The 27871-nt window shown below is 36.7% G+C and overlaps 1 protein-coding gene across 1 annotated transcript; it reads left to right on the forward strand.

The window, feature by feature from the left end:
- Positions 1-1590: 1590 nt before the first annotated feature.
- C5 (complement C5) lies at positions 1591-27751 on the forward strand. Its single transcript, XM_057409080.1, has 41 exons — positions 1591-1698; positions 2684-2876; positions 3763-3925; positions 4528-4598; positions 5204-5295; positions 6269-6351; positions 6697-6787; positions 7074-7179; positions 7903-8029; positions 8355-8470; positions 8696-8896; positions 9466-9669; positions 10120-10329; positions 10509-10658; positions 11216-11345; positions 11656-11721; positions 12317-12517; positions 13160-13250; positions 13679-13755; positions 14357-14496; positions 15182-15403; positions 15949-16009; positions 16531-16620; positions 16878-17090; positions 17240-17315; positions 18162-18321; positions 18752-18847; positions 18967-19138; positions 19839-20044; positions 20795-20947; positions 21301-21363; positions 22178-22259; positions 22910-22961; positions 23136-23238; positions 23961-24035; positions 24130-24235; positions 24434-24520; positions 25641-25730; positions 26273-26356; positions 27165-27303; positions 27574-27751. Exons 1-41 carry the CDS (start codon positions 1634-1636, stop codon positions 27701-27703), a joined length of 5037 nt encoding a protein of 1678 aa, XP_057265063.1. The 5' UTR covers positions 1591-1633; the 3' UTR covers positions 27704-27751.
- The last annotated feature ends 120 nt before the right edge of the window (positions 27752-27871 follow it).

The raw sequence follows: 27871 nt of genomic DNA on the forward strand, positions 1-27871 counted from the left end.
AGCAATCGTTGTCTCCACCGTTCGCTAGAGCCGGGGTGCTGCAGCTCCTTTAAGAGCCCGGCGTGAGGAAACGAGCCGACGCCATTTTGTCTGGTTGTTGGCTGGCGACGAGGGACCGGACCGGGGAGGGCAAGGCGGGGCCAAGCTAAGCCCCTCCCACAGCCGCTTTCCCGCCAATGGCGGCCGCTATGGCGCGTGCACTTTACCTCAGCGCTGAGAGGCGGCGATGAGCATTGCCCCTCTGCCTGAGGGCGGGCTGCGAGGGGGGTTTGTACTAATTAAAGCCCTAATCCTGCATAAATAACAAAATCTGCTCTGGTGGTAGTTACATTTTTGTGTTTGTGTTTTATTTGTATGTATGCATCACATGTATCAGCGTAAGGTTGTATGCAGGCTGGTTTCACTGAGGAACGGTGCATACAGCGGTAGAAATACATACTGTGTTTGACCGTGATAATGCAGTAGAGCTAAATTGCGACCATTTCCACAGAGGTCCTTAAATATATCTCTTCTAATGGTTTTGGGCTGTGTTAGTTAGGAATCTATGCAACTAGCTGAAATGCAGGCTTGACATTCAGTATCCCATGTCTAAAACATAGGGAAGGAGCATAATTATTATTTAAAAATATTACTTCAGAATATTGTTAGGCTTTTTAGGTGTTTTCTGATGTTCCTGCTTGCTTACTATTGCTCACATACCATCTGCTGTTTGAATTCTCATATAGGAATAGCTATTTGCACTATTTTTAATCATCTAAAGCACCATACATCTTACAAGAGTTTATTTTGTCTATTGTTACTTCCTTTCTAGTTTATTCTGTCTATTGGGAAGCCCAAATTGGCCTTTCTGGAATGAATATTGATCAGAAACAGTTTTGTAAACGGCCTTCCCGTAAAGTTTGCCTGCAGTATTTGTTTAAGCCTCAGAAGTCTTGCACAACGTCAGTTTAACTTTACCTGAACTTACTTGTAGAGGGCCTATGGTTAGGTACCAGCCATGCAAAGGTTTTGTTACCAGTGGGTTCTTTTTGCAAATGTTGTTGGAATTAGTACATGTAGGTGTATTGCGCCCTCGTGTTTTCATATTGGGGTTTATCTGCTTATGGAAGTCCTCAGGAAGTTGGAGTAACGAGGACTACAAGTGGCTAAAAGAAACTGGCAAGCAAAGAGTTATTTCACAGTAAAAAAATGGAATCTAAACATTGGTCTAAAGGTAACAGCACATTGTGTTTGATACCATTAAAGTGCCCTTTTTTCCCTTCAGATGCAAATTCTAAATCACTTTGTTTTAAATAAAATTGTTTCCTAAAGGACTAACAAAATCTAATTTTTTGTTTGTTGCGTTTTGGGGTTTTTTTGATACTTCTCAAAATGATTTCTTGTAACTTATGTATCAAACTGAGAGAGATAGGGTTGACATAGGATTGCTCTGAACAGATTCAAAAGCTGAAATCCTAGGTTTAGCTGTTCTGACTTCCTTAGAGAAGGCAATGAGATTCAGTAAACCATGATCTGCGATTAATTATTAACTGTGAGCGAAATGCATTGGTGGCATTTCTGTTCATCCACAGCAGAAGCCAAACACAGCTCAGTCCAGAATCATTAACATCTATGGTTTGCTGTCATAGACACTATGATGGTCTTAATATATTTTTTTGTTTTGCTGTTTTCTGGAACATCTTTAAGCCAAGAGAAAACGTAAGTAAAGCAAATGCAGAACTTACTGGGAAATAGTACTTGGTTGTTGCCTGCTATTTTAGGTAAATAGATACAGAATTTTTAGTACAGCCAATACAAAAGGCACTTTCCAAATTGATGCATTTTCACAAGCAAACTTCTCACTAGTGTGCACGGTAGAAAAAGGACTGATGCTTCTGGAATTACTGTATTTGCTGCCAAGGAAAGATGTAGAGTCATTACATGCCACGAGATAAACATGCAAAAAAGTTAAGCAGTAAAGCTGGTGCTCTTTAGCTTTTCTGTAGTGCCTGAAGGCACTTTGCTACAGGTTTGGTGAAAGCTCTCACCTGAATGTGTAATTTACAACTGAACTTAGCAGTGCTTGATTCTTACCTGCTAACAGTGGTGTATAGAAAGGAGCCAACCCTAGTGCTTTTGGCATTTCAGAAAAAGAAGCAGCACAAATAAATGCTTTCTTCAGCAGCACTTCATATTATTTTAGATGGCGTTATGTGTTCAGGTACTAAAGCCTGGCTTGTACTTTTGTGGAACAATGCACAATTCAGTTTGTAAAGCACTGAGGAAATCAAAGCAATCCTGAAAATATTTAGTCACATCTATCTTTACTGTAAGTTCCCCATTCATTTCAGTAAGAACTTTACTAATGGGAAAAACTACACAAGTGTAGTGTTTGGAAGATTAGTGCTTCAGGGTTTAATTTGGCAAAAGGAATAATTATTCCCATGAAAATAGCTTTTAGCAGACATGCTTTTGTGCATTTGCAGAATCAAATCCATAAATATTATTCTAGCTAAGCTGTTATTTGGTAATGTTACATTGCAGTTTTCATAACAATTATTTTGGCTGGCGCTCTACTGTTTTAAGTAATGTCTCAGAATAACTTAACCTGATTGTTTGCTTTACCAATGTGTACATAAGTGAATTACAAACAGAAGTGAGAAATCCATGAGTCTTTTTTAATTGGTCTCTATTCCATATGCAGGTATGTCCTTACAGCACCAAAGATCTTCCGAGCTGGGGCATCTGAGAAAGTTGTAGTCCAAGCTTTTGGTTATGAAAAAGAATTTCCGGTCAATATTGCCATAAAAAGCTTTCCAGATAAACTTGCCGTTTATTCTTCTGGCCATGTTTCTTTAACTCCAGCCAACGAATTCCAAGCCGCTGTAACTTTAACAGTAAGGAATTCAGACTTTTCTTGCAGTGTTTTTATTATCACAGTTATAAGTGTTAAAAATGATTCTGGTAAGTTTTCAGTTGATTAATCTGCAAAGGGAAGCCCAGCGCCCCGATACCTCAGTTAGCCGTATGTAGATAATTTCGTTTTAGTTTGTCTGAAATTGAAATTACGTTGGATAAAACTAGTGTAAAGGAATGTCACCAAAGTTAAACATATAATGAAACTATTTTAGAATTGTTATCATAGTTACATAAAAGTAAAAAGGGTGAGAATGGAGAAGTGTTGAATGTTTACAAGATATGTCAACTGAATGTTCAGAGTAAGCCACAATGGTGACTAAACCCAGGTTCAAGACTTGTCTGTGAGTAAAAAGCTCCAAACAGGCCCAGATTTTAGCATAAAGCTTTATTTAACAGATTTATTTGAAGCCAAGAGTGCAGAAGGCTTGAAAGCTGATGATCAAGAAGGTTTTACTTGGGGTGATGCCTCCCAGGAGGCGCTTCTCACCCGATTTTCAGCCAAAATAGGTATTTCACCAAACTGCCAACCATAACCGTATTGTGGCTGAGATCATCGTATGTGCAAGTCTGATAATTTATATTCTAATAACTTCATAACTGGGCTCTGCACTTTGCAGTTTTAGCTCTGGACATAAATGAAATGGTAAATTTCAAAGTACCTGTTTGTACTTCAGTACTTCACATCATCATCTGTGATATAACCAAGAATAAACCCCTGTGAATGCTGATGGTTTTATTTAATGATAATCAACAGCAAAATAGTAATTGCTATTCAGATACTCTTCTCAACAAGAAATACTGCAGGAAAAAATACTTGAAAAATATTTGAATACTGTTTTAAAATCTTTATTTCATCTCCCCCAGCTTCAGCCAACAGATTTGCCAAGAACAGAGAATTCAGTCAATTATATGTATTTGGAAGCTGTTTCTCCACATTTTACAAGATCAAAAAAAATTCCTGTTTCCTATGAGAATGGATTTCTTTTTATTCATACAGACAAACCAGTTTATACTCCTGATCAGTCAGGTAAATAACGCTTATTTCTCTTGGCTGTTATTTCATTTCTTAAAGTCTGTTGACTTTGCCAAGGAATTAGGATTTAGTTGTCCTTTCGGCTCTTGGTTATGTTGTGTTGCCATCAGCTGCTATTTAAGTTTTTAATCAGCAGAGTAATATTTAAAACCATTTGATCATACTGCAGAAATGGCCCACTTCTCCCAGTATCCTCTCAGCCCTTGCCCTCTGCACCATAAATGGCTAATCAGTGGCACAAAGTTTGAAAGATTTTCCTGGGAATATGTTAAAAATATTTCTAAAAAAATGATGACAGAATCATTTGTTTCATGGAGATTGAGCTCTTTTCTTACCAAAGTGATGTGCTAAGATTGTGATGGTAAAAGATTATACTGCACTGCAGTGGTTCAATGTGAAAGAGGAGTGGTGCAGGGTCTCTTGTTGCTAGCATGAACAGAGACTGTTTGGACACTATATTGACAAAAGGTAAGAGCATTCTATAAATATTATAAACTTAATTAGTATGGATAAAAGATTGAGGTTTGAGGTTTTTGTTTCTTTTTTTCGTCTCTGTAATAGTATGACTTTGAGATTTATTGTAATAATTCTTACAGTGAAAGTCAGGGTTTACTCTCTGAATGAAGAACTGCAGCCAGCTCGGCGAGAAACTGTCCTAACTTTTGTGGTAAGTTGTAATTGAATTTAATATCAATATTCTGAAGATGTAGTTAGATGGCAAACCAGTATTGCAGTCAATACTTAATATAACTATTAGGTGGTTTTGCAGGTAGCCAGTTTTATTTTAAAAGAGCTAAAACTGACTTTGCACAGTTGGATAGAAGTTTTCAAGTCCCAGATCTGAGGTTGATACAGAATGGGAAAAAAAAAAAAGAAGAAAAAACTATGAATTTTCTGGGGAAAAGATTTTTGAGGGAATTCTAATGATATATGGTTTTCATAGTGTGCTTTATTTCATTTAAGATATAAAACTAGTCAGTATACCTTATTTTTTTAGCCTTTGACAATAGGCTTGTTATTACAATAACTTTCTAGCAATTTTAAGCATTTTTTAGTAACAGCTTTTAATTGTTGGAACCACAGTAAAATGTTTTAGCAGAATTTCAATCTGAGTTCTTTCTAAAAACATTTGTGTTTTCATGCTGTGAAGTGGGCAGAACTCTTAGAAAAAATACAACCTTTTCAGGCTCTCCCTGAAATCACAAAATGAAGTTTTTTCCCTTTGATAAGAATGGTCTGTAATTGCTGATTCTTTCTTGTTACTCTTTAAAGGACCCTGAAGGAGTAAAAGTGGATATTATAGAAGAGGAAGATTTTACTGGAATAGTTTCTTTTCCTGACTTCAAGATTCCTCCTAATCCTAAGTACATTTACTTACTGCTTTTGGAGAATTATTAACAGCCTTTTCTTAAAGACTGTCAGTGTCTTTTGCTTGATACAGAGTGTGCATGACTTGAAACTTAGATATTTCTAACATTTCACATAGTGTGTGACCATGGTATAAATAAAGAACCAAATATGACCAAGCATTCTCCTTTCCAGTTGATTTCCAAAGCCAAGTGGGAAGCTTACTCTCTGCCTTTTAAAAATATATATATATATAAAACCAAAGAACTGATAATTGGTCACACTCTCTAACCTTGATTTTATTATCAGGGAAAAAGCATTTTTCACTTACTTATGTTGAGCAAGCTTAGCTATGGTACAAAACTGGCAGAGATTAAATGGATGTAGTATGTAAATTAAACAGAATCAGGTTTCTTTGAATGATAAGTTAGGAAGATAAATACATTCGGATATGCTCTGCACACAGCAGTTCTGTGGGTTTAAGTAAAGCAATTTGAAATGAAGCAAATGCTTCTTGAGTGCTTCTAGAAGCAAAGAATACTCATCCAAATTATGATACATCAGGTACGTGATACGTACTAATCCTGCTCACTACATCAAAACAGACTTGTAGCTACAAGTAGGCGTTTCTTTGGCCTCAGGAGTGGTAACTGGCAAGTGAAAGAAGCTAGCAAATAATGTCTCAATGACCCTGGTTGTATTTGTAGTCTTCAAAATGTGTCTCTGCTTGTAATCAAAAAGTTCTGACAATAGTCATAAATAACGGCATATTCTTTTCCAATTTCTTTCAATGCTTTAAAATAAATTTCAAAGAATTATGAAAATAGCAGGGCAGAATTTTCTTAAAGTAGGCACTGAACATAGGCAAAAACTTGGTGCAGAATTTTAATCGCTAAATAACTGTAAACATGAAATATTGTTAAGTAGTAGTATTATTTTTGTCTTAGACATTAATTTTAATCTCAAAAAATGTTTATTTTCATTTTGTAGGTATGGAATTTGGAAGATTGAAGCCAAGTATAAGAAGGATTTTGAAACGTCTGCCGTTGCAAAATTTGAAGTTAAGGAATATGGTAAGGTGTGCCCACATCAAGTGACAGCGTCAGTTCAAGCTAAGCAGTGATACTGGTGTAAGGCTGTCTTAATACAACCTGTCTCTAAAGAGAGATATTCTTTAGTGTGCTGTATCATCTCAATGTATTTGCACTGATGTAGGATGTAGACCAGGGCAACTGCAGGTAACTTAGGCCTTTAGAACTTGTGCTTCTCTGTGGATAAGCTCACAGCTGTATTTATAATTCAGATCACTTTAAACTGACATGATTGTTTGATGGCTGTACAAAAATGTCTTTCTGAGTGCTTCTGGCTTTATGTATAAAACCACAGCTAAGTGGCTTTCTTTTCTGCTCAATTTTCAGCAATGCCAAGCTTTTCCATCGTCATAGAGCCAGAAAGTAACTTCATTAGTTCTGATAAATTTGAGAACTTTAGGATTCTTGTGAAAGCCAGGTAAGGAAATTGGGCTTTGATTTCTAAATGTGTGTGTATGTCTCTTTCTTTTACCTGAAGAGTGATTCTCCTGTGCCCAGAAGTCTTCTCTTTTACTTTGCTCTGTAAAAGAGCTAAGGGGCCCCTTCTAAAATTCTTAGAGTGATTATTTTTCAACAGATACTTTTAAAGCTAAGCAGACATTTGTTTTCTGTCTCTTGCCTAGAGAATTACTCTTCTTCAAAAACAAATGCTTTGTTGCAGCCATTAAAGTAATCTAAAAGCATTTCTGTTGTTTTGTTCTCAGCTATTTTTATAATAAAAAGCTTACAAGTGCTGATGTTTTCCTTCGTTTTGGAATAATTGAAGAAACTGGAAAAAGAATGATGCCTCGTGCCATGCATGTAACTAGGGTAAGAAGAAGAAAGTCTGGTTTGTGTAGATTTCATGTGCTTAGTTCAGGACTGATCTAATTCCACCAAAGTTTTCCCATTAAATTTTATGAGAATGGCTCCAAGCTCCTGGTTTGCATCAACAACTATTCTGTGTGAACTTTAACTATGTAATGATGTTGTCGGGGTCACAGAAATGCACTTCAGAATGAACCTCAGAGGCAGCATCTGAGACAATGTAATTTCAGTCTGGTTTAATTGCTCACTTGGGCAAGCTGTGTGGTTGAAATGTCTATGAAATCACTTTTATGCTCTGAGAGTATTTTGTAGGAATAAATCTGTATTATTTCAGAATAAATGAGCCAAACAGATCGAAATTATATTGATATATTATGGAGACTTCACCACCAGTTATCCCTCCATCATTCAGTCTGGCCTTTTTGATTTAGGCATTGAAGAATGACAAAACGCATTATTGCTCCTCACGTAGTGAAGCTTTCTCTGTGTTACTCCAGCCTCTTGTTGGGTCTGCATGCAGACTTTGCAATACCTGCCAAATGGTTGATTAATTATCAATCGTTTTAGGGAATTAAGAATTCTTCTTCATTAAAACATTTCCACCTTTGATTTTCTCTGAAAATAGTCAATGAACAGAAACATGTTGAAGTTAGGATCTGTATATTCTGTATCTATATGTTATTTCTAAATTATTGACTATGAAATAATGAATTATTTAATTTCCAGATTGAAAATGGTGTTGCTGAGATCAATTTTGACTGTAAGAAAGCAGTGAGTTTTATAGGGATTCACAGTCTAGAAGAATTGGATGGGTCATATTTATATATTGTGGCATCAGTGTTGGAGTCTGCAGGTAACTGATTTTTTTCTTGCTAACATCTCTGCAAATGTAAAAAGAGCTAGAAAAGTAAACAATATGGATAACTTTCCCAGGGTCAGACTTTCCTTAGTGTTCAGAATTCCTTCTTCCAAAAACTTACCAGGAAGAACAGCCCGTCTGTCACTGTAACAATGTTAGGGATTAAATGGTACTGTTTTTCTGCTGTTAGTTTCATAGCAATGCAAGGGGCTCACCCTTTAGTTGAACGGACTTCACTATAACAGGTTATGCTGACTTTTGAAGGCAAGTGGAAAAAACACAGGCTGTGGTTACTGAAAAGGGCATAATATTTTGTTAGGTGGCCTCAGCGGTGAAGCAGAATTTTCTGGAGTCAGATTTGCTGTATCTCCTTACAAACTGAGTTTGGTGGCTACTCCTCTCTTTGTGAAGCCTGGACTTCCATTCTTCATTAAGGTTAGTTAACATAAGCAGAATTGTTGCACATTACACTGTAAACCCCATAATGCAGAAGCCTTATTCATATTTTTTTAAATGTTTCTATAGTTCTTAACATTAATTTCCATTAACCTTTTACATCTTTTTAACTTGCTATTGTAGAAGAAGCTTAGCAACTTGAAAGTTTTCTCCTTGCAAAATGCCACCACTGATATAAGCAGTGTTCTGTTTTCTGGTGAACAGGTGCAGGTGAAAGATACAGTAGGTAACTTTGCTGGGAAAGTGCCTGTAACAGTCACTGCAAAATCCTTTAGTGAGCAAATGGGTGAGACCGAGTTGATACCAGAGGGCTCAGAATCTGGGAGAAGGAGAACAAGCTTGAATGATGGAACTGCTTTGTTTGTTGTTAATATCCCATCTGATAGCAAAGTATTGGAGTTTCAAGTGAGTTAAATCATGAATTCATTTATTTGAGGGTTTAATTCTGTACTTTTGTGAATGTGCAATACAAATGGGGAGATTTTATACTAACAAGAATTTATAAACTTAGAGACTATTATGAATAATCAGTTATGAAATGCAAGTGCTATAATGCAACACTACTTACGTATTGAAGTATTTATTAAATTATTCTGAAACAAAATACTCTGTCACATGTCTATTTCATAATTATTAAGTGATTATTTAATATTTCAATTTAGATTTGTTGTGCAAAATCTCTGAGAGTGCTTCCCTCACTACGTAGGGAGACATATCATTAACCTTTTCTGCTCTATTTATGTGTGTATGTGCTTCTAAGCTAACATTTTATGTCTGACTTGATATTTATGGAGTATTTTATTAATGAAAATACGACTCTTGAGTTGGTTTTTATTAATTGCTTTAAAAATATGTTGCAGAATGCTTTTAGTATTGTAACTGTTAAGTGTAATTCTGTACTTAAGCTATTCAGAAGTCACAACACGGGGGGTTTTATACTGAGAACATTCTCAGACATCTTATTATTTTTTCAGGTAAAAACTGCAGATCCACGTCTTTCAGATGAAAACCAAGCAAGTAAAACCTATGAAGCAAAAGCTTATTCATCATTAAGTCGGAGTTATCTGTATATTGACTGGGCTTCCAACCACAAAACACTAGAAGTAGGGGATGTAATAAATATTAATGTATATCCACATAGTCGGTATAGTCATAAAATACAACACTACAGCTATTTGGTAAGTAACATATGTTTCCACACAAAATGTTGAATTGTGCTTTAATATGTGGTGGTGGATGAAGAACCTCAGCAGTCAGGAAGTATCCTCACCATAGAATATATGCAGCTCAGACGACTGCTCCTTCCCTATACAGTCTGCCACTCTTAGAGAAAAAAATTAAGTCTCATGTTTAAATTTCCATGAAGTCTCCATTGCTTTGAATTCTCATCTGACATATAGTGGGATTGAGAACAAGTAGCGCCAACCTCAAGAGCTGATTCAGGAGCTGAAATACAGGGGAAGAGAAAGGGGATGAGGGAGAGCTACCTTCCCTTGAACTAGGCCCACTGGTCCCAAGTGCATTTTTATATGTGTTGTATTATATCTAAATGCAAATTGTTGTTACATGGAAGAACCATTTTAAATATAAAATGGACTTTTTTATTCTCCATAATTTTTCTATTACAGATCACATCAAAAGGGAAGATAGTAACCTTTGGAACTCAGACGAGAATTAAAGATTTGGAATATGAGCATCTGACTTTTCAGATAACCCAAGAAATGGTTCCTTCAGCACGTCTTATTGTTTACTACATAGTCATGGGAGAACAAACTGCTGAGTTAGTAGCTGATTCAGTTTGGCTGAATGTGGAACAGAAATGTGGGAATAGTCTTGATGTGAGTAGCAAAATAGGCACTAAAACTTGTGGGTGTGCATTCATTTTATGGTTAGATTTGAACTTGGATTTAGAAAAGTTCTGTAACTATTCCTTGATTTATTGAAGTGTCTGCCTTCAGATGGGTCTGTTTTGGAACAACGTGCTTTTAAATTGCCAACATTTGTTTTAAATTTCTAGATTAAGCTGCAGTCAAGCAAAGAGATCCTGAATCCAGCAGAAGTTGTATCGCTTACTATGAAAACACAATTCAGTTCCTTTGTTGCTTTGTCATCTATTGACAAGGCAATATATGGAGTCACAGGAAGAGGAAAGAGGGCAATGGAAAAAGTTAAGTAGTAGCTGAAAAAGAAAAGTTGCGCTTTGTTTCATGCTGGTATTCTGATAGCTATTATGTTACACATTCAGTAAGCCTGAAAATAGGTGGAAGAGCAATTCACTACAGAATAAAAGTTGTTGGTTTAAACAGTTCAAAGTTATAAACAGAATTAATTTACAATATTTTGATTCCTTGTAAAAATACAGTTTTAAAGACAGGTCTTACTTGTCTCATTGGAACCCTGCATACTTGGCCAGAAACAGGTTGCAGTGTTAGAGAACTCCTTGATCAAGGAGGCCTGGAGACTACATTCTCCTTAGTTCTTCCTATAATCTCTTCAGGTTATATTTTTAAGGCATACTGGTAGAATGGTAAGGAAAATGATATTATATTCAGTGGGTTCATGAGTTTTTCAGTGCTTGAATTAGCTCAAATACTGCTAAGTAGTATACTCCACTGTTTTGAGAGCAGGTCTGCCAGACTGAATTGGCCTTTCTGCAAGTCTAACTCATTTGTCATACAATTTATTCCATGTTTTAGTTAGCTGCTGATGTGTTTTTTTCCTCAGATAATGCTACAGTTGGAAAAGAGTGACCTTGGGTGTGGTGCTGGAGGAGGACAGAACAATGTTGATGTCTTCCGAATGGCTGGACTTACATTTTTGACTAATACAAATGCTGAAGATTCAAATGATGCAGGTATATAGCTTTGTTTTAAGCATTAAATTTTGGAGTCCTGTTCTGAAATACTCTATTGTGACTCTCAGTTTTCATGTTGAAACTTAATTAAATTAATAGGGAATGCATATACTAATGATTCTTGAGGGAAGAAAACATTATGACTTGTGAATCAGTTACTTTAATTGGAATGAAAGTACTTTTATTTAATTAAAATAGTAAAAAGAAAGTCTCCCAAATTTGGTATGTGATTTTATGGAATTATTTTGAACCGGACTCTGCTATTACAAAAAGGTCATGTCTTGTACATGTTTGCTTATTTTTTGAACAGATGACACTTGCAATGAAGTTTTAAGAACCAAACGGTCTGACTTCAAGGAGAAGATACTCAAAGAAGGTATTGGAAAAAACATTTTAAAGTATATAATTATGAATAAAAAATCATGTCCATTAGAAATCAAGAATTTGAGTGTTTGCTTATGACTTGTAATTATTGTTTGTTATTAATGTAATGTAGTTGAGAGGGACTGACAAATATGGGAGATGACTTTAGAGAGGACCCTGTTTGTAACGCCTCTTACCCATATGCTGAATTTGAAGTAAGCAGATTTAAGTACACATTGAAAACACAGCAAATATTTAAGGTCTTTTTTTTCTGGAGAGACATAGCCTGAGAGCTCATAGTACAACTTGTAGCAACCTTTCCCAGTGACCACCTGCCAGGGACCAACTCTTACCAGAAGAACCTGTGACTGTTAAATCTTAAAATGTAATACAACTCTTCTTATCTACTTTATATTTTAAATTCAGAATAGTAGTGATTAAATGTATGTCACTGGTTTTTAAAAAATGGCAAGCGTAACCTCATCCTCTAATCTGGCCTTCGCTGAAATTCCACAGTTTTTAAAAATACCTCTAGTATAATGAGTTAAGACGTATTTGGAAATAAAAACTTCATCTCACAGAGGAGACTTATTTTATTCTTATTTCAGTATCCAAATATGGACATCCGGAAATCCGGAAGTGCTGCATGGCTGGAGTCAGAGCCTATCCAGTCACTGAGACCTGCAGTGACAGAGCTCAGCGAATTCGGAGTAACCAGAAGTGCATCTCTGCATTCAAAGATTGCTGTGAATTTGCAAACAGGCTGCGGGACGAAGAGCCTAATAAGCTTCTGATATTGGCCAGAATGCGTAAGTACAAGAGCTTTAGCTGTCCTGTGGACATGTAGAGAAACACTTTGAGCAGAAATGGGTAAATACAGAGTTGACAGCTCTGTTAATATATGAGCCACTCACTATTACCTGTCAGAGTTATTCCAGAAAGAATATTACCAGTCTCCAAAGAACTTGCATATATACTTCTGAAGAGGACTGGAGAGCAGTTCTTTATTCTGTTAAGAGCTATATTCTATTCATCCTCCTTTAGAACAAGTGGAAGTGCTGTAAGAAAGCATCCTTGCCTGTGAAGGCAACTTTCATACTAAATTTTTACCCATGCCCACACCAGCCAACGGGTAACACCTCAGGAAAGATCAGTGGCAGTGCGAAATTTCTTGTCTCCCATTGTCTCCCTGTAATTGCTTGATAACAAGTTAATCTGTCTGGACATGTATCTGTATGGGCAAATAGATGAGGTGCAATTAACACACACTTTTAGGGTATTCAGATGATACATTTTTTTTTTTTCTTGTATCAGGAGTAACCTAAGGCAAATAAGTTACACAGTAAGTTATTTCTTCTTGTCACAGGAGAAAAATACAATTATTTTGAAGCTTTTGGTCATTGCAGGTGGTTTGCTTAGGTTTTTTTACTTGCTTTATTTATGTTCTTCAGATTTTGAGACTTTCTTGGAACTGGATGAGGCAGAAGTTCGTAGCTACTTCCCTGAAAGCTGGTTATGGGAAGTCCACCAAGTTTCCCCAAGGTACTACTCTTCTCAAATCTATTATCAACACTTGACTTAGTAATCATTTTTATAGGAAGTAAATGCTAAACTTGAGGTAAGCTGAGGAACCTTAGTTTTACCTAAGATGTATACTAAAATGCAGTTTTACACAAACTCTTCCTGCCAGTTTCCCTCCATGCAGGATGTGCTGTCTGGTGCCCAGACTGTTGAGTCCCTTTTCCTTTCACTTTCGACCTTGCTAAACACCAGCTTCTGTCAAGTCAGCTAAAACCAAGTTTATTCAAAGAAAAATCCACAAGTCCTGTTTTCAATGTATGCTCTGAAATCTTGTCTGGCCTAAGTGTTTCCTAGATGCAGGAGTTGCTCTGGGTGTACTGTATGCATTAGTTAGGTTTTAACACGTGGCTATTGATATAGTAAAAGTGTGCTAATGCTTCTGAACACAGGTCAAAGACTCTGTCTGTCACCTTGCCTGATTCACTAACTACCTGGGAAGTACAAGGTGTTGGAATTTCTGATAAAGGTAAGTACTGCACCAAATTAGACTGTAGCTAAGAAATTAGGGAGCTTTTCCATTTGGAGTTTGCAGAACATCTCCCTGTAGTTGACATATATATTCTAAAATGTTCGTTTTCTGGTTGATAAACAGGCAAGGAAAGAATCAAAATATGTATTTTAGAGAAAGGAAATGACTTAATTTCTTGTTATGCATGTAAGTGGCTGGGAAAAAAAACTGTCGTTGTGATCAAGTCACCCATAATAAATGACTAAGGAATATGAGAACAAATAGTGAGTGACTGGCACAACTTTACAGTGTCCTGCTCTCAATAGCTCAGGGACTTGAGGGGAAGAAGAAACAAATTTTCCAGCATATGTGGTAGTACAAACAGTAAATTTTTCACTTTGAGAAAAAAAGAAGAAGCCCAAAGAACTGGAATGTCAGCCAGTAAGTGGGAGAAGTGGGAGACAGCAACTTAGAGCAGGAAGCAAGAGCCTGGTTGCTTCTTAGTACATATTGAAAAGTAAGTCACCAGTAAAGGTGACAAGTATGTGAAGACCTTTTCAAACTTATTTATCACAAGGATGGGTAACGTAACTTGCATTTATGTTTTTAATATTCTTAGGTATCTGTGTTGCTGCACCCCTGGAAGTGCAAGTGGTAAAAGACATCTTCCTGAGCGTTTATGTTCCTTATTCTGTGGTACGAGGAGAACAAATTGAGTTAAAAGGATCAGTTTATAACCACAGAGCTTCTGCAATTAAGGTAATTTGTGGTCTTAATGAGCTCTACAAAAAAGAGTAACATAATAAACTGAAACCTCATTTCCCCTGGGAGTATCCAGTATAAACAGATCCTTGGATTGGATTTCTCTACTCCTTCAGTTAGTGTTATGTGTGCTTTATGTAACTGTATAACAGTGAAACCTAACCATTAGTATTTTTATTTCCAGCTACTTCACTAACTACAATGTTGTCATGCTCTGGCCTTGCAGCTTTGCCTCAGGAAAATTAAAATACTTTTTTTTTTTCTGTTCCAATTGTTTGGTCACAGTGTCAAAGAGTGATGGGTTTTTTGAATAACCTGCTCCAGAGCTTGCAGATTACATTGGCTGGGGATTTAATGTAAAAAGGACTATTTTAAAGGAAATACATGAAACAGAAGTGCAAAATTAATACTGAAAAGAAAAATTGAGGAAGGTATGCAAAGGGTGTCTGCATGAAGCAGGTGTGTGCCTGAGGCCTTGTGTATGGGTTCCCTGGTGTTGTAATGAACATTTGTTAGTGTGTCTCTAGTGCAAGTAATAGTAATTGTAAAGGTAGCAACACTTGCTCACTGTAAACAGAAAAGTACTGATAGAATGCTCATTATAGTATTTAGTGGCTTTAATGTTTCTCTGGTGGTGTACCTGTCACGGAGGTGAAACATTTAAAATCTTTAAACATTTCAGTTCTGTGTTAAAATATCAGCTGGAAATGGAATCTGCTCCTTTGGAGATTCTGCATCTACTGGATCGAGAATGCACGGTTGTAACCTTAAGAATCTAGATGGTGGTTCTTCATCCCCAGTTACATTCAGAATACTTCCTTTGGAATTAGGTCTTCACACTATCAACTTTACATTGCTGACAGCCAGGAACAGTGAAACTGTGGTTAAAACTTTACGTGTAATGGTAAGGAAAAAACAATGTTTGTAGTGGTTTTGAATTTCATATTGATTTAGTCACAAGAAATAAAAATGTTTTAAATCAGTATGTAAATATTGATTTATTTTCATATTATCAGAATCAAAAATATCATACTGAATTTGCTGAGATGTATGCAGTGGAAAAATGCATGACAGTATTTGAGTATACACATTTTTAAACCTTGATTATAAGAATTGTCAGATTATATATATAAATAGATTATAACTGAGTAAGCAGGGAAAATACTGTGTTCTAAATGATTTGGTTTGGGTTTTCGAGTGCTTAGGCATGCTTCATCGAAAGACACATTTTTGTAATGTTCCACCTTCCTAAGCTTTTATTTATATCTTTTTCTGAATTTTCTCAATAATTCTGGGAGATGGAACATGAGCTTAAATGTACATAGAATTGACACAGAACAGTAACATAAAACTCAACTACAGAGGAGTTTTAAACAGTTGTTTCAGCTAACATATTTAATTAAACAAAAGTGTTTTCACTTTCTACTTCTTTCCCTTTAATGATTTCAGCCAGAAGGCGTTAAGAAAGAACTTCATTCAGGTTTCACTTTGGACCCACAGGGTGTTTATGGTAAGAGAACTGATCACATGTGTCTTTACTTTGTGTATCTTTTCATGGTTTTTGATTCACGATGATCAAGTTTTCTGTAATGTGAAAAAATTGGCATTTCTCCATCCTGAAATCTTCTACATATGTCCCTTCTAAGGATTTCCTGTCCTTTCATCGACTAACAAATCCATCTCAAAGCAGCCAGTCTTTCAAAACCATACTTGATTCATTTCTTAAAGGAACCTTTATATGTGTCTTTTACTGTGATAGACCATTAAGCTTTTCTCAGTGTGCTTGAAAACCAGTTAGCAGGTGCTTTCTTAATGGAAACAGAATATGTCCTCATTAACCAGAGATGAATCTGAAACCACAAAGTTTAGGTCCAGATCAGTTGGTTTTGGTTTGGTTTGTTGTTGTTTTTTTTAATTAACAAAAAAGGCAAAAGAAAGATTGAAGTGTTTGCACTCAGTCGGAACCTTAATCTGGCCATCATCTATTGGCTTAGACTGTGCAGTTTGACATACCTACATTTTCAATTCTAGGCTCAATCAAGAGACGACAAGAATTTCGATACAAAATCCCACTCAACCTGGTCCCTAAAACAAAAATTGATAGAAGTGTCAGTGTAAAAGGTAAATGGAATTGAAACTTGTATCCTGCTGCATATGTACTTGATGTGTGTAGGTTCCTTTTCTCTTATTTATATTCCTTTGTTTAAATTTATCTGAATTTATTCCTAGGTTCTTCTTTTGAGAACACGCTTGACAAAGCACCTTTTGTGCAGAATTTTGAATACTTCCTATAGAAAGATTGCTTATAAGTCAGATTCTGTCCTTCAATTCACTTTCATGATTTTAAATAAACCTTGTTTTTTTTTTTCTTTCCACAGGGCATTTCATGGGTGAAGCAATTGCCACAGTCCTCAGTCCTAGTGGTCTCAGTGTTCTGGCTAATCTGCCAAAGGGCAGTGCAGAAGCAGATTTGATGAGTATTGCCCCAGTATTTTATGTGTTTCACTACTTGGAAGAGTCAAATAACTGGAATTTACTGGGTCCTGAAACCTTAACTTCAAGAACTCAAATGAGGAGGAAAATGAAAGAAGGTAGAAAAATATAGCTGCTTCTCTTGCTTCAGAGTTGTAGAGGTGCATAAAGTTTGCTGAGTGAGAAAGGTAACATGTCTGAGTGAGCAAATATGATTTTGATGTAAACCTCATCTCATAACTTACTTTCTGCCTAATATATCCCTTAGGAATTGTGAGCATATTGTCATTCAGGAATTCTGACTTCTCATATAGCATGTGGAAGAATGGGCAAGCTAGCACATGGTGAGTTAAAAAGGTCTTTTGATTAGAAAAGGCTTGTTTCACTGCTTTGCTTTCATACTATCACTATTTTTTAAAGACTGATATTTCTAGTAAGCATGAGAGGTGAGCTTGATCTAAATGGTGCTTGAATAGTATCTGTGTATTCTATCCTGAACTTGCTAAATCTCTTTTATGTCCATAATTCACACGATTGCCACCAAGCTGGGACAATAGTTAGAAGCAGACATACCCTAGATAATTTGTAGGATTTTGCTGAGTTCTAAAACCTCTTCTTTGGGCTTGGAATCCTACAAAACACCTTAGTTCCCTGCAGAAGTCAAGCTCAGGCAAAGTTTGTACCCCATGTTTGCAGAAGGAAAGCAAAGTACAGGGATGTGAGGAAGGGCAAGATAAACATACCTCTTGTTCACACAAATAGGATCTTTAAAGGCTATCAAAGAAAGGGGAACTACTGTTTAGGGAAAACAGAATCTGCCATTGAAAATTAGGCAAAATACATGGTCACTGTCTTGCCTTTCAGAATGGCAAATGCAGTTGGCTTATAAAAAGGAACACTCTTCAAAGGCATCTTCCTGAAGTTTTGTGTGTAGGGAAGAAGTAATCTTTTGGTGATGATGTCATAAGTTCAGAGCCTGAAACATAGACGTCGATCCTACTTTAAAATCAATTATTAGTGATTATTGCTCATTTGTTAAGTTGAATTTAAGGTTCATCTGCAATATTTCTTTGAACTGTGGCAGTGTGTAACATAGCTAAATCGTAACCAGTGCAAACGTGTCTAACCTCTAGCAGTGTGGTAGGATCTGCTAATCAAAACAAATATGATCTGTTTGATTTCCTTGGCAGGTTGACAGCTTTTGCTCTAAGGATTCTCGGACAAGTTAATCAATATGTAAATCTTGATCAGATTTCTGTTTGTAATTCCCTTCTGTGGTTGATTGATAACTGTCAAATGCCAGATGGGTCATTCAGTGAATTTTCAAATTACCAACCAGTGAAACTCCAGGTATGAAACCCAAACGTTTTTTGTGTGAATGCAGTAAAAGCTGAAGTCCCGAGGAGTTAATTAATGTGTGTTTTAACAATGCAAGATGTTTTAGGCTGCACTTCACCAGAACAACAATTCCAGACAATTTTGCAAACCTTTGTTTTCCCATTAGAAGTTGATGCTTGCCACTTCTTAATATTAAAAAACAATAAATTGTTGATTTTACAGTATAACAGTCCTGGCTTGCAGTAACTTTATATATGTTGGTTTCTTTATCTTTTTAAAAATAAACTATTACCACCAGAAAAGTCAATGTATTTTCAGGCTAAACCAAGCTGATATTTCTTACAGGCATTTCTATTTGTCTCCTTACCTAAACTGGCTAGTTCTGTTTATTGAAAGTAACTGTTGTTTCTGTTTAATTATATTTCCATATTTGATTTTGTAGGGTACCTTACCTAGAGAAGCTAAAGAAAAATCTTTGTATCTCACAGCATTTTCTGTTATTGGAATTGAGAAGTCAATTCAAATATGTCCTACTCAGGTAAGTAAGACTTTTATTTCTGCCAGTGGTTATACTCTGGGATTCCAGTTTCTTTATTTTTTATTTAACACTTGTTCAAAGTGTGATAGCTGTAAGCTATGGTCTCTTCATCTTTTCAGAAAATCCATGATGCTAAAAATAAAGGAGGAGATTATTTGCTGAAGAACGTGCAGTCTGCTCAGAGCCCTTTCACTATGGCAATAACCTCGTATGCTTTAGCTCTTGTGGATTTGAACCACCAAGCTGCACGAGCGGCGTTCTCTGCACTGAAGAAGGAAGCATCTGTCATAGGTACAATGAAATTCTTTCAAGCTGTACTGTATTTGGCTCTCAAGCTGTTCTTTTAGTATCGTTAAATGCTCTAATGTGATGGCACTACTTGGAGAATGAATTTCAGTGACACTTCCTTTGGCACAAGTGACATTTCAGTCTTTTGTGGCCTAGTTTTTTTTTGCCAGATTCAGTCCTGCTTTCAGCTTTTCAACAGTGTTATTTTATCCCCTTTCGTATCGCACTTGTTCCATCTACAGCCTTTCCTTCTATGCAGGTGTCTGTAGTGGATTGCATTTGTGTGCCTCCTCAGCCTTCTGAGTCCCCTGTTTTCCTTGGCTGAGAGTGGAATTTGTAGTCTCTTGTGAATAGGACTTGAACTGTTCTCTGCCAAGCAGTGATTCCTACTGGAATAGAAAGGCTTTGAAAGCTGGAAGTGGCTAAAAAAAAAAAGACAATCTGTGTTCCATTTGTTTGGCCACTCTATCACTGGTCAGGATGGGCAATATTTGGATGTTTTGCATCAGGTCTGCTTATCATTGGTTTCTAGTATAAACATCAGACTTACTAGTGTAGGAGAAGTATATCTTCATCTCCTGTTAAAGGCAGAGTGAGTTCCTCCTTTTCTCCTTGACCCAAGTAAGCAGAACTTCAGCTTGTGTAGCGTGGAGAGAGCTGTAGCTGTGTTTCAGTCTGAAACCTTCGTGTTACACTGTTGTAGGTGACCCTCCTATTTACCGGTTTTGGAAGGATACTCTCAAATCAGTAGACCAGCACATTCCCAGCTCTGTTACTGCACAAATGGTTGAAACCACAGCATATGCCTTGCTCACTACTTTGCTAAGAGGGGACAAAAACTATGCTGATCCAATCATCAAATGGTTGTCTGAAGAACAAAGGTATGGTGGAGGATTCTATTCGACTCAGGTGAGCTTTTAAATATTTTGTTCTTGTTCGTCAAGTCCCAAAATCCAACATGTCTTAAGAGGGTAATATTGAATGACCATGTTCATAACCTAAGTGTCCTCTGTATGGGACACTGACGCTGTTACATTGATAGTCTTTTTGAAATATGACTTCTTCTCATGAAGCCTGTTGTAAATAGTAAATTGCAAGCCAATTCCACTGACTTCAGATCTGCTGAATGAAAAGAATCACAGGAGGAAAACTTTTCTCAAGGTTTTTATAAAACAGAATATTTCATTTCATGACATGATTGTTCTTGTGTTCCACAAAAATTCAACACAGTCTAAGAAAGTTTGATTTTTTCATTGTAAAAACTGTGCTAGTGTGCACAAATAGACTAAAGTTCAAGTGAGAGTTGCCTGATCTCCAATGCCCTATCAACTAGTGCTATTTTCTAGAATGTTCAAGTCATGCAACCTCCCTTTCTTAAAACTATTAAAAATCTATGAAGACACTGATGAGTGCAGTGTTCTATTGCTCTTTGCTTGCTGCCTTTTTAGTAATTGTTTGCATTACTTTAAATTGCACAAATATGTCTGTAAGTATGGTGTTAAACATGTTACCACCGTATTAAGGATACTGCTGAGACACTGCTAAGCTGTTGGTCACCATTATTTGGCATCATTTAAATGCCAGAAAATAAATTGCTTTAATACATTTTTACTTATTTTTAATTTCTGGAATTAATTCTTTATAACTGATTTCTGGCAGGACACAATTAATGCCCTTGAGGCCTTGACTGAATATTCACTTCTTATCAAACGGCTTAATTTGGACATGAATGTTAAGGTAGCATATAAAAACCATGGAGAACTCAATGTGTTCAAACTGACAGAAGATAACTTTGTGGGAAGAACTATGACAGTGAGTAAATGGTATCACTTGAAAAATGAAAGCAAAATTCTTAACAACTGCTTAAATAATTATTTGAATGTTGAAATTGCTACTAAATTAGCTTTTTCTTTTAATAAACTTGTAGTAATTTGGTATAACAAATGTTTAGGGACTCACCTGTTGAGTTTAATGCATTTGACTATCCATTTACGTTATCTCTGCTTATTCCTCTGTATTGTTTTTGTAGAATCTCTTTATAGCATAAAACCCTAGTATGTATTTAAAATGTAGCAAAGACAAGCAGATTATCTGACCTGAATTGTTGCTAATATTGCTATCTTTATTCTTAACTTACAGCTTTGTGTTTAACGTCCATCCTTTAGGTACCTCTGGATGATGACATATATATAAGCACTGGCAGCAGTACTGGTGTAGCTACAGTGAATGTGAGCATGCAACCAAACTTCTTAAATGGAATCTCTGCTTTGTAATATCAGCACTGAATAAGAAACTGAGCTTTCTCCTAAACTCTTCCATGTGTTGTCCTTACGCTTAAACTGAAGTGATGGATGTGATTATAGCTATATTTTAGATTAATTATGAGCCATGTATGACTTATGCCTAATGAGAGAGAAGTTGTGAAGTTTCTTCCTTTTCATTGTAAGGTTTCTGTTCCATAAATCTTAACAGATGATCAACTTAGTTTTAATGCTCATCAGTTGTACTGTCCTGCTTGGACAGCCAAACAGGGAAGACCTAAATTAGTGATCAGCTTTGAGAAATTGCTCAATTCTCTGTTATTCTGGTGTTTACTCTTAGTTCATTGAGCAATGTCACTGAAAAACTGTTTTCCTGCAATATTTAAAGGAATACTTTTTGTGTGCCTAAATATTAAGCTGTTGTCATGATCTATTTTCTTCGTATCTTTCATAACCTCTTCTAACGTCAAACTTACATCGGAACAGAACGTGTTCCTGTGAACTAGTGTTTATATTCATAAATGCCAGGAGTCATTTGCATAATATTTTTAGTCCTGTAAATAAGACCACATGAGTGGTGTGGTTTTGCTCAAGAATTCCTCATTTTTTTCTGTGCTGGTAATTTGTTTACTGTGCTTGGCATCCATCAAAGCTCCTCATGCCGCACAGACTTGTTTTTACTGGTGTTATGTTCTCCATATTGTAAGTGTTCACAGCTTTATGCCAGTTTTGAGGACTGTTTACTGCTTCTGTTTTGTCTAATTTATTTGTATGTCTGTAGGTGAGGACAGTATACAACACAATCGGGACTTCTGAAGAGTCATGTAACTTTGAATTGAAGATTGTTCCAAAGAGAGATGATGGTAAAGGATTAATATGGTTTTAAATATTACTGCTCAGGTCAGTGCAAGGGAGGGAGGAAAAAGCCTCTCACTTTCTTGAACAAAGTGTTTGTAATTAAGAACTAAACTAATAAATTGTGCCACTTTCTAAATGCAAAACCGGAAAAGAAATTGCCAGGAGCCTTTTTAGCCCTTCTTAAAAATATTGCCTTTCTGTAGATAGAATCTATTTTTAATATATTTGTTAGGTACATTTTTACTCATTTATGGAAGAGTTCTTGCGGTTGGGGGAGTGAGGAATACAAACTTTTAGCAGAGGAAAGAAATACAATGGGGGATGGGGGAGCTTACAGTGAATTCTACAAGGCACTGAGAGTTCTAGTCCAGTTACAACAGAGTGTATAATCACATTCTGAGCTTTTGCCATGAAGTAGTTTAATAAGGTAAGCACACATTAAATTACATAAAACCTTAAAGCTGTCATTTCACCTCAATTATAAAAGAAGTGTAATGTTACTTGTTTGTGGCTAGGCAATGAGTTCCTATAAGAACATCCAACAAAACAATTTAAATCATTATCCTTCAATTATGAAAATGCTTTATGAGAATTTTGGATTGCTGCTTCTGAACACTTATAAAATTACTTATTTAACTCTACTTGCTATGAAAAGGTTACAGAAGAGAAGAAGGTGAGCCACTGGGGCGCTTAGAGGCTTGTGCAAAGTAAGTACAGTTGATGGGATGGGTGGGTGGTGGGGGTTTTTTCCTTTCCCTGGTGATTGAGCCAATGCTGTGGTCTAAATATTGATAGAATTTTCCTTAGGCTTTCCTGGGATCACATTTGAGGTTTTCTTTTTAATTTCAGTTTTGTTTAATATCAGTTTTAATCTATTTTAGGTACAGGCCTGGTGTGAGAGAGCCGCAGTCAGGGTCTGCTCATGCTGTGATGGACATAGGTTTGGTTACTGGATTGGAAGCAAATACAGATGACTTAAACACTGTAAGTATTAGAGAACATTTTTCTTTTACTGACTTCTTTTGACAGAAGTAATATATTTGCTGTTCATCTTTTTTCTGTTAGAGTAGCAGTGCAGACGGATGTCATTATATCCCCATTGCTTCTAAACACTTCCAGTGCTAATGAGAATAATCTACTTAAGTCTAGGTGATGGATTTTTGATTGAGTCAGAAGCTAGGCCTCTGGTTAAAGTTTGACATCTGGGCTCCCTCTGTTGTTAGAAAGACAAGAGCAGATGATAGAGAATGGTCATTGCCCCTGGAGGTGCTGTACCTGCTAATTGTAAAGGGAACGCTGTCGGTATACACACCTAGGTGTAAGCTGGCTAAACTTTAACTGAATCTTCACTGTAATGCTGGTGTTCATCCAGCTCCTATTGACAAGCATGGAAGTTTTGGTTAAAGGCAATTAGAGTTACACTTACAGGATTTAAATAGGATGCTATACATGTACTCAGGTATTCTTCTAGGGACAGTTAGCTCTTTAATCCTGTATTACCTTCATGTAATGAGTGAAAGGATAATTTCCTTAAAAGAAAATGAAAAAAGCAAGTGAGAGTATGAGCATTATAAAGAGATAACTCTAAAATAAGGGGTTTTTACACCTCAGAATTATGTTAAAGCTACTGACTGCACAACCTTTGAGAGCATCTAAAAAAGTTAAACTTGTTATAAAATACTTTTCTCTGTCTTTCTCCTCTACAGCTTGCAAGTGGTGTTGATCAGTTGATAGCGGATTATGAGATAAAAGATGGCCATGTTATTCTTCAGATAGACTCTGTATGTTACCCTTTTTATAACTGTAAGCACAACCTGAACTCTTTGGAATAATTTTGTTTCTTTTAGAACTCTTTAATTTGTGTCTTTCAAATAGGTACCAGCTAATAATTTTCTCTGTGTTGGGTTCCGAATAAGTGAGCTTTTCCAGGTTGGAATGCTAAATCCTGCCACATTCACTGTGTATGAATATCATGCACCAGGTATGTGTTCCATGCCTTCAAATTCATGTTTGTCTTTTAACTCTTTATTCCTCCTTAAAGACTCATTTTTCCTCCTTCAACAGCTTTTTAATCTTTGTTAGTTTAAGCTTGGGTAATTTTTGGCTCACAAAGCTTCAGTTCTGATTCCTGGACTTTGATTTTCTGTAGGTATTTATTATTTCTTTTTGGATCTTCTAGATAAAAGGTGCACTATATTTTATAACCCCTATGGAAATGAAAAACTTGTGAGACTCTGTGAAGGAGATGAATGCAAGTGCATGGAAGGTAAACTTTTTTAAGGTGTTTTCCCATTTCACTCGGTGAGAAAATGCAGTGTAGTGCTTTGGACAAAACCACACTAAACACAAGGGAAAAAGCCCTAACAAGAACATAAGGTCCTACACCTGGGTGGGAGCAATCCCAGGCACAGCTACAAGTTGGGCAAAGAGATTCAGAGCAGCCCTGCAGAGAAGGACTTGGGGGTGTTGGTTGATGAGAAAATGAACATGGGCCAGCAGTGTGCGCTTGCAGCCCAGAAAGCAACCGTATCCTGGGCTGCATCAAAAGGGGCATGACCCCAGCAGATCAAAGGAGGTGATCCTGCCCCTCTACTCTGCTCTTGTGAGACCTCACCTGGAGCATTGTGTGCAGTTCTGGTGTCCTCAACATAAAAAGGACATGGAACTGTTGGAACAAGTCCAGAGAAGGGCCACGAGGATGATCAGGGGACTGGAGAACCTCCCGTATGAAGACAGGCTGAGGAAGTTGGGGCTGTTCAGCCTGCAGAAGAGAAGGCTGCGTGGAGACCTCATAGCAGCCTTCCAGTATCTGAAGGGGGCCTATAGGGATTCTGGAGAGGGACTCTTCATTAGAGACTGTAGTGACAGGACAAGGGTTAACGGGTTAAACAGGGGAAGTTTAGGCTGGATATAAGAAGGAAAATCTTTCCTGTTAGGGTGGTGAGGCACTGGAATGGGTTGCCCAGGGAGGTTGTGAATGCTCCATCCCTGGCAGTGCTCAAGACCAGGTTGGACGAGGCCTTGGGTGATCTGATTTAGCATAAGGTATCCCTGCCCACGGCAGGGGGGTTGGAACTAGATGATCTTAAGGTCCTTTCCAACCCTAACGATTCTATGATTCTATAAGCTGTTGTCCTTTACAAATTTTACATTAGCAAAAAACCTAAGAAGTGTGCAGTGTGATCATGGATGTCTGACTGGATTAAGCTCAGGTGATTGAGCGGGATATTTGGATTTTAAATACTGATTTTCCAGCATGCAATCCCATAATTTTGATGTTTCTGTTACAGTAGGTTATCCCAAACAGGTAGAGAGATCTGTGGTGTTTTATGTGAGGACATGTGGTGACATTGTCTTAATGTTGGCTTTTTTCTTTCTCAATGTAGCTGAGTGTAGTAAAGTACAAGACAGACTAGATCGGTCAATAACCGCTGATACCAGGAGAGAAGCTGCATGCCAGAAGGATATTGCATATGGTAATATTTGAATTGTCATTACTTATTTCACGTGCTCTAACTGAAATGTTTACTTGTTTACTACTGCTGCAGAAGATTTTGTTTCAGTTAGATCTTTAGTGATTAAAATTCAGTAGGTTAGACTGTGGTGTAGAGTCTGTGAAGGTGACATAGGAGCAGAGAAGAGGAAGTGTTGCCCATTCCCTCTGCTGAATAAAAGTCACATAAACCAGGGTTAGCATAACAGTGATCCTGATCTGATGATTTCTGCTAATAAGCACCACGTTTCTCTTTCTTGGTGCTGTTCTAAGGTGAGCATCTGGCTTTGGGGTCAGAGGAAGTTTGCCAGGCATCAGATGAGAGCCTGAGTAGAGCTTCCATCAGATTAAAACATGGGTAGAACTTATTAATGTTTCTTAGCCTACAATGTATAGCTATGGCCACTGTTTTCCCAGAAATCAGTATTGTAAAGGGACGTTATATTCTCCATCTGAGCATGTGTAAGACATTTAGTGTGTGTTGCAAGAACAAGAAATAACAGTTTATTTTGTGTTGTTCTGCAGTTTATAAAGTGAACATTTTATCTCGCAGTGAAGAGGGTTATTTTGTAAAGTATTCTGCAACTCTGCTGGATCTCTATAAAAGAGGTGAGTGTGCTGTTTTTAATCCATTTAACAATTTATTTAGAGTAAAAGCTGTTTGGTTGAGACCACTGAAGCAGCTGACAAAAATCAGCAGTCAAACCTGCTTGTTTCATGAGAGGAGAAAATTGCAGTCTTAAATACAGCCTTTGAGAATTCTCTTGAGCCCTGAGAAGTCAACTCTTTGATGGTTTTAAACAGCTTTTCTATATTAGAGCTGTTGTTAACAGTCCCAAACTGTAATCAGTGAAATGTCTTTTACGTGACAAAACAAGGTGAACATATCCCATAATTAATTAATAAGGTTGTGAACGGTTGTGTATATCTCATTTATTTCACAGAATGCCCTCCCTTTCTATATATACAATGATCAAAGTGGGGTAGTGTGAAAGGGTATGCCATACCTGAATTTATCTCAGGTTTTTGTAGTTTGGGCATGTTTCTGCTTCTGAGAGAACGGACTTCAGAGTGTTGTTGGGCACTCACTGTCTCACCCTTGGGAAAGGTGGCTGCTCAGGTTCTGTGGAACTAAAGCTGATATTCACTCAGTTTTCCTCTAAGCACCCAACATGTGCTTATAATTAATATAAAACCATTTAATGTGCATGAGGCTTATTTACCATTCAGATTTAATTTTTCAAAGCTTTTACAAGAAGCATGTTTTATAACATCAGATTTTGCTGTTATACAGCTAGTGGCAAATAGATCCCTCGGCTGTTCTGTACTGTAGAACATTTTGATGTTTTCTGGCTAATTTACAAGTTAGTGAAAATTCTCTCTGTGATATTTTTCAATTCTTGACATTCTACTCCAGGGCAGGCTTTTGCTCAGAAAAATAATGAAATAACCTTTGTTAAAAAGAAGACCTGTACAGATGTTGAGTTGAGCCCAGGGGAGCAGTATTTGATCATGGGAAAAGAAGCCTTGAAGATAAGTGTTGGTTACAATTTCAAGTAAGTAATTTACCACCAGAATACACAGAGATTTAATCTTTAAGTGTGCTGTGAAGTGGCAAGTGTTTGTATGTAATAATTCTTACGTAATATAGAATTAATTTTTTACATGTTAGTTCAAACAATAGTTACACAATGTATTTTCAGATGTGTACATTGAAAGCAGGATTATGAACACAAAGCAAGTAATTTCATATTGTAATTATTCCTTTTTGATGTTTTCCTCCCCAAATCTTAGCAGCAAATGATCATTTCCTGCTCTCTTCTTAGATTCCAGTACCCTTTGGACTCCAGCACTTGGATTGAGTGGTGGCCTTCAACTACAGCATGTACATTTTGTCAGGAGTTTTTGAATACAATGGAAGATTTTGCTGAAGATCTCTTGATCACTGGCTGCTGATTTACTGGTGGAATTTTGTATTAAAAGATCATGTATATATATATATATATATATATATAAAAAAAAATCCTCATCTGTTCAGTAATTCTGTCCCAAACTTAACATTCATTAGTACTTCATCTTGAAAAATGGTCTTTGCTTGTATTTCATAGTCATGTTCTTATAATG

This window comes from Pezoporus wallicus, unplaced genomic scaffold (assembly GCF_028554395.1).
Source record: "Pezoporus wallicus isolate ANWC-B61680 ecotype Strahan unplaced genomic scaffold, APGP_CSIRO_Pwel_v1 contig_8341, whole genome shotgun sequence".
NCBI lineage: Eukaryota > Metazoa > Chordata > Aves > Psittaciformes > Psittacidae > Pezoporus > Pezoporus wallicus.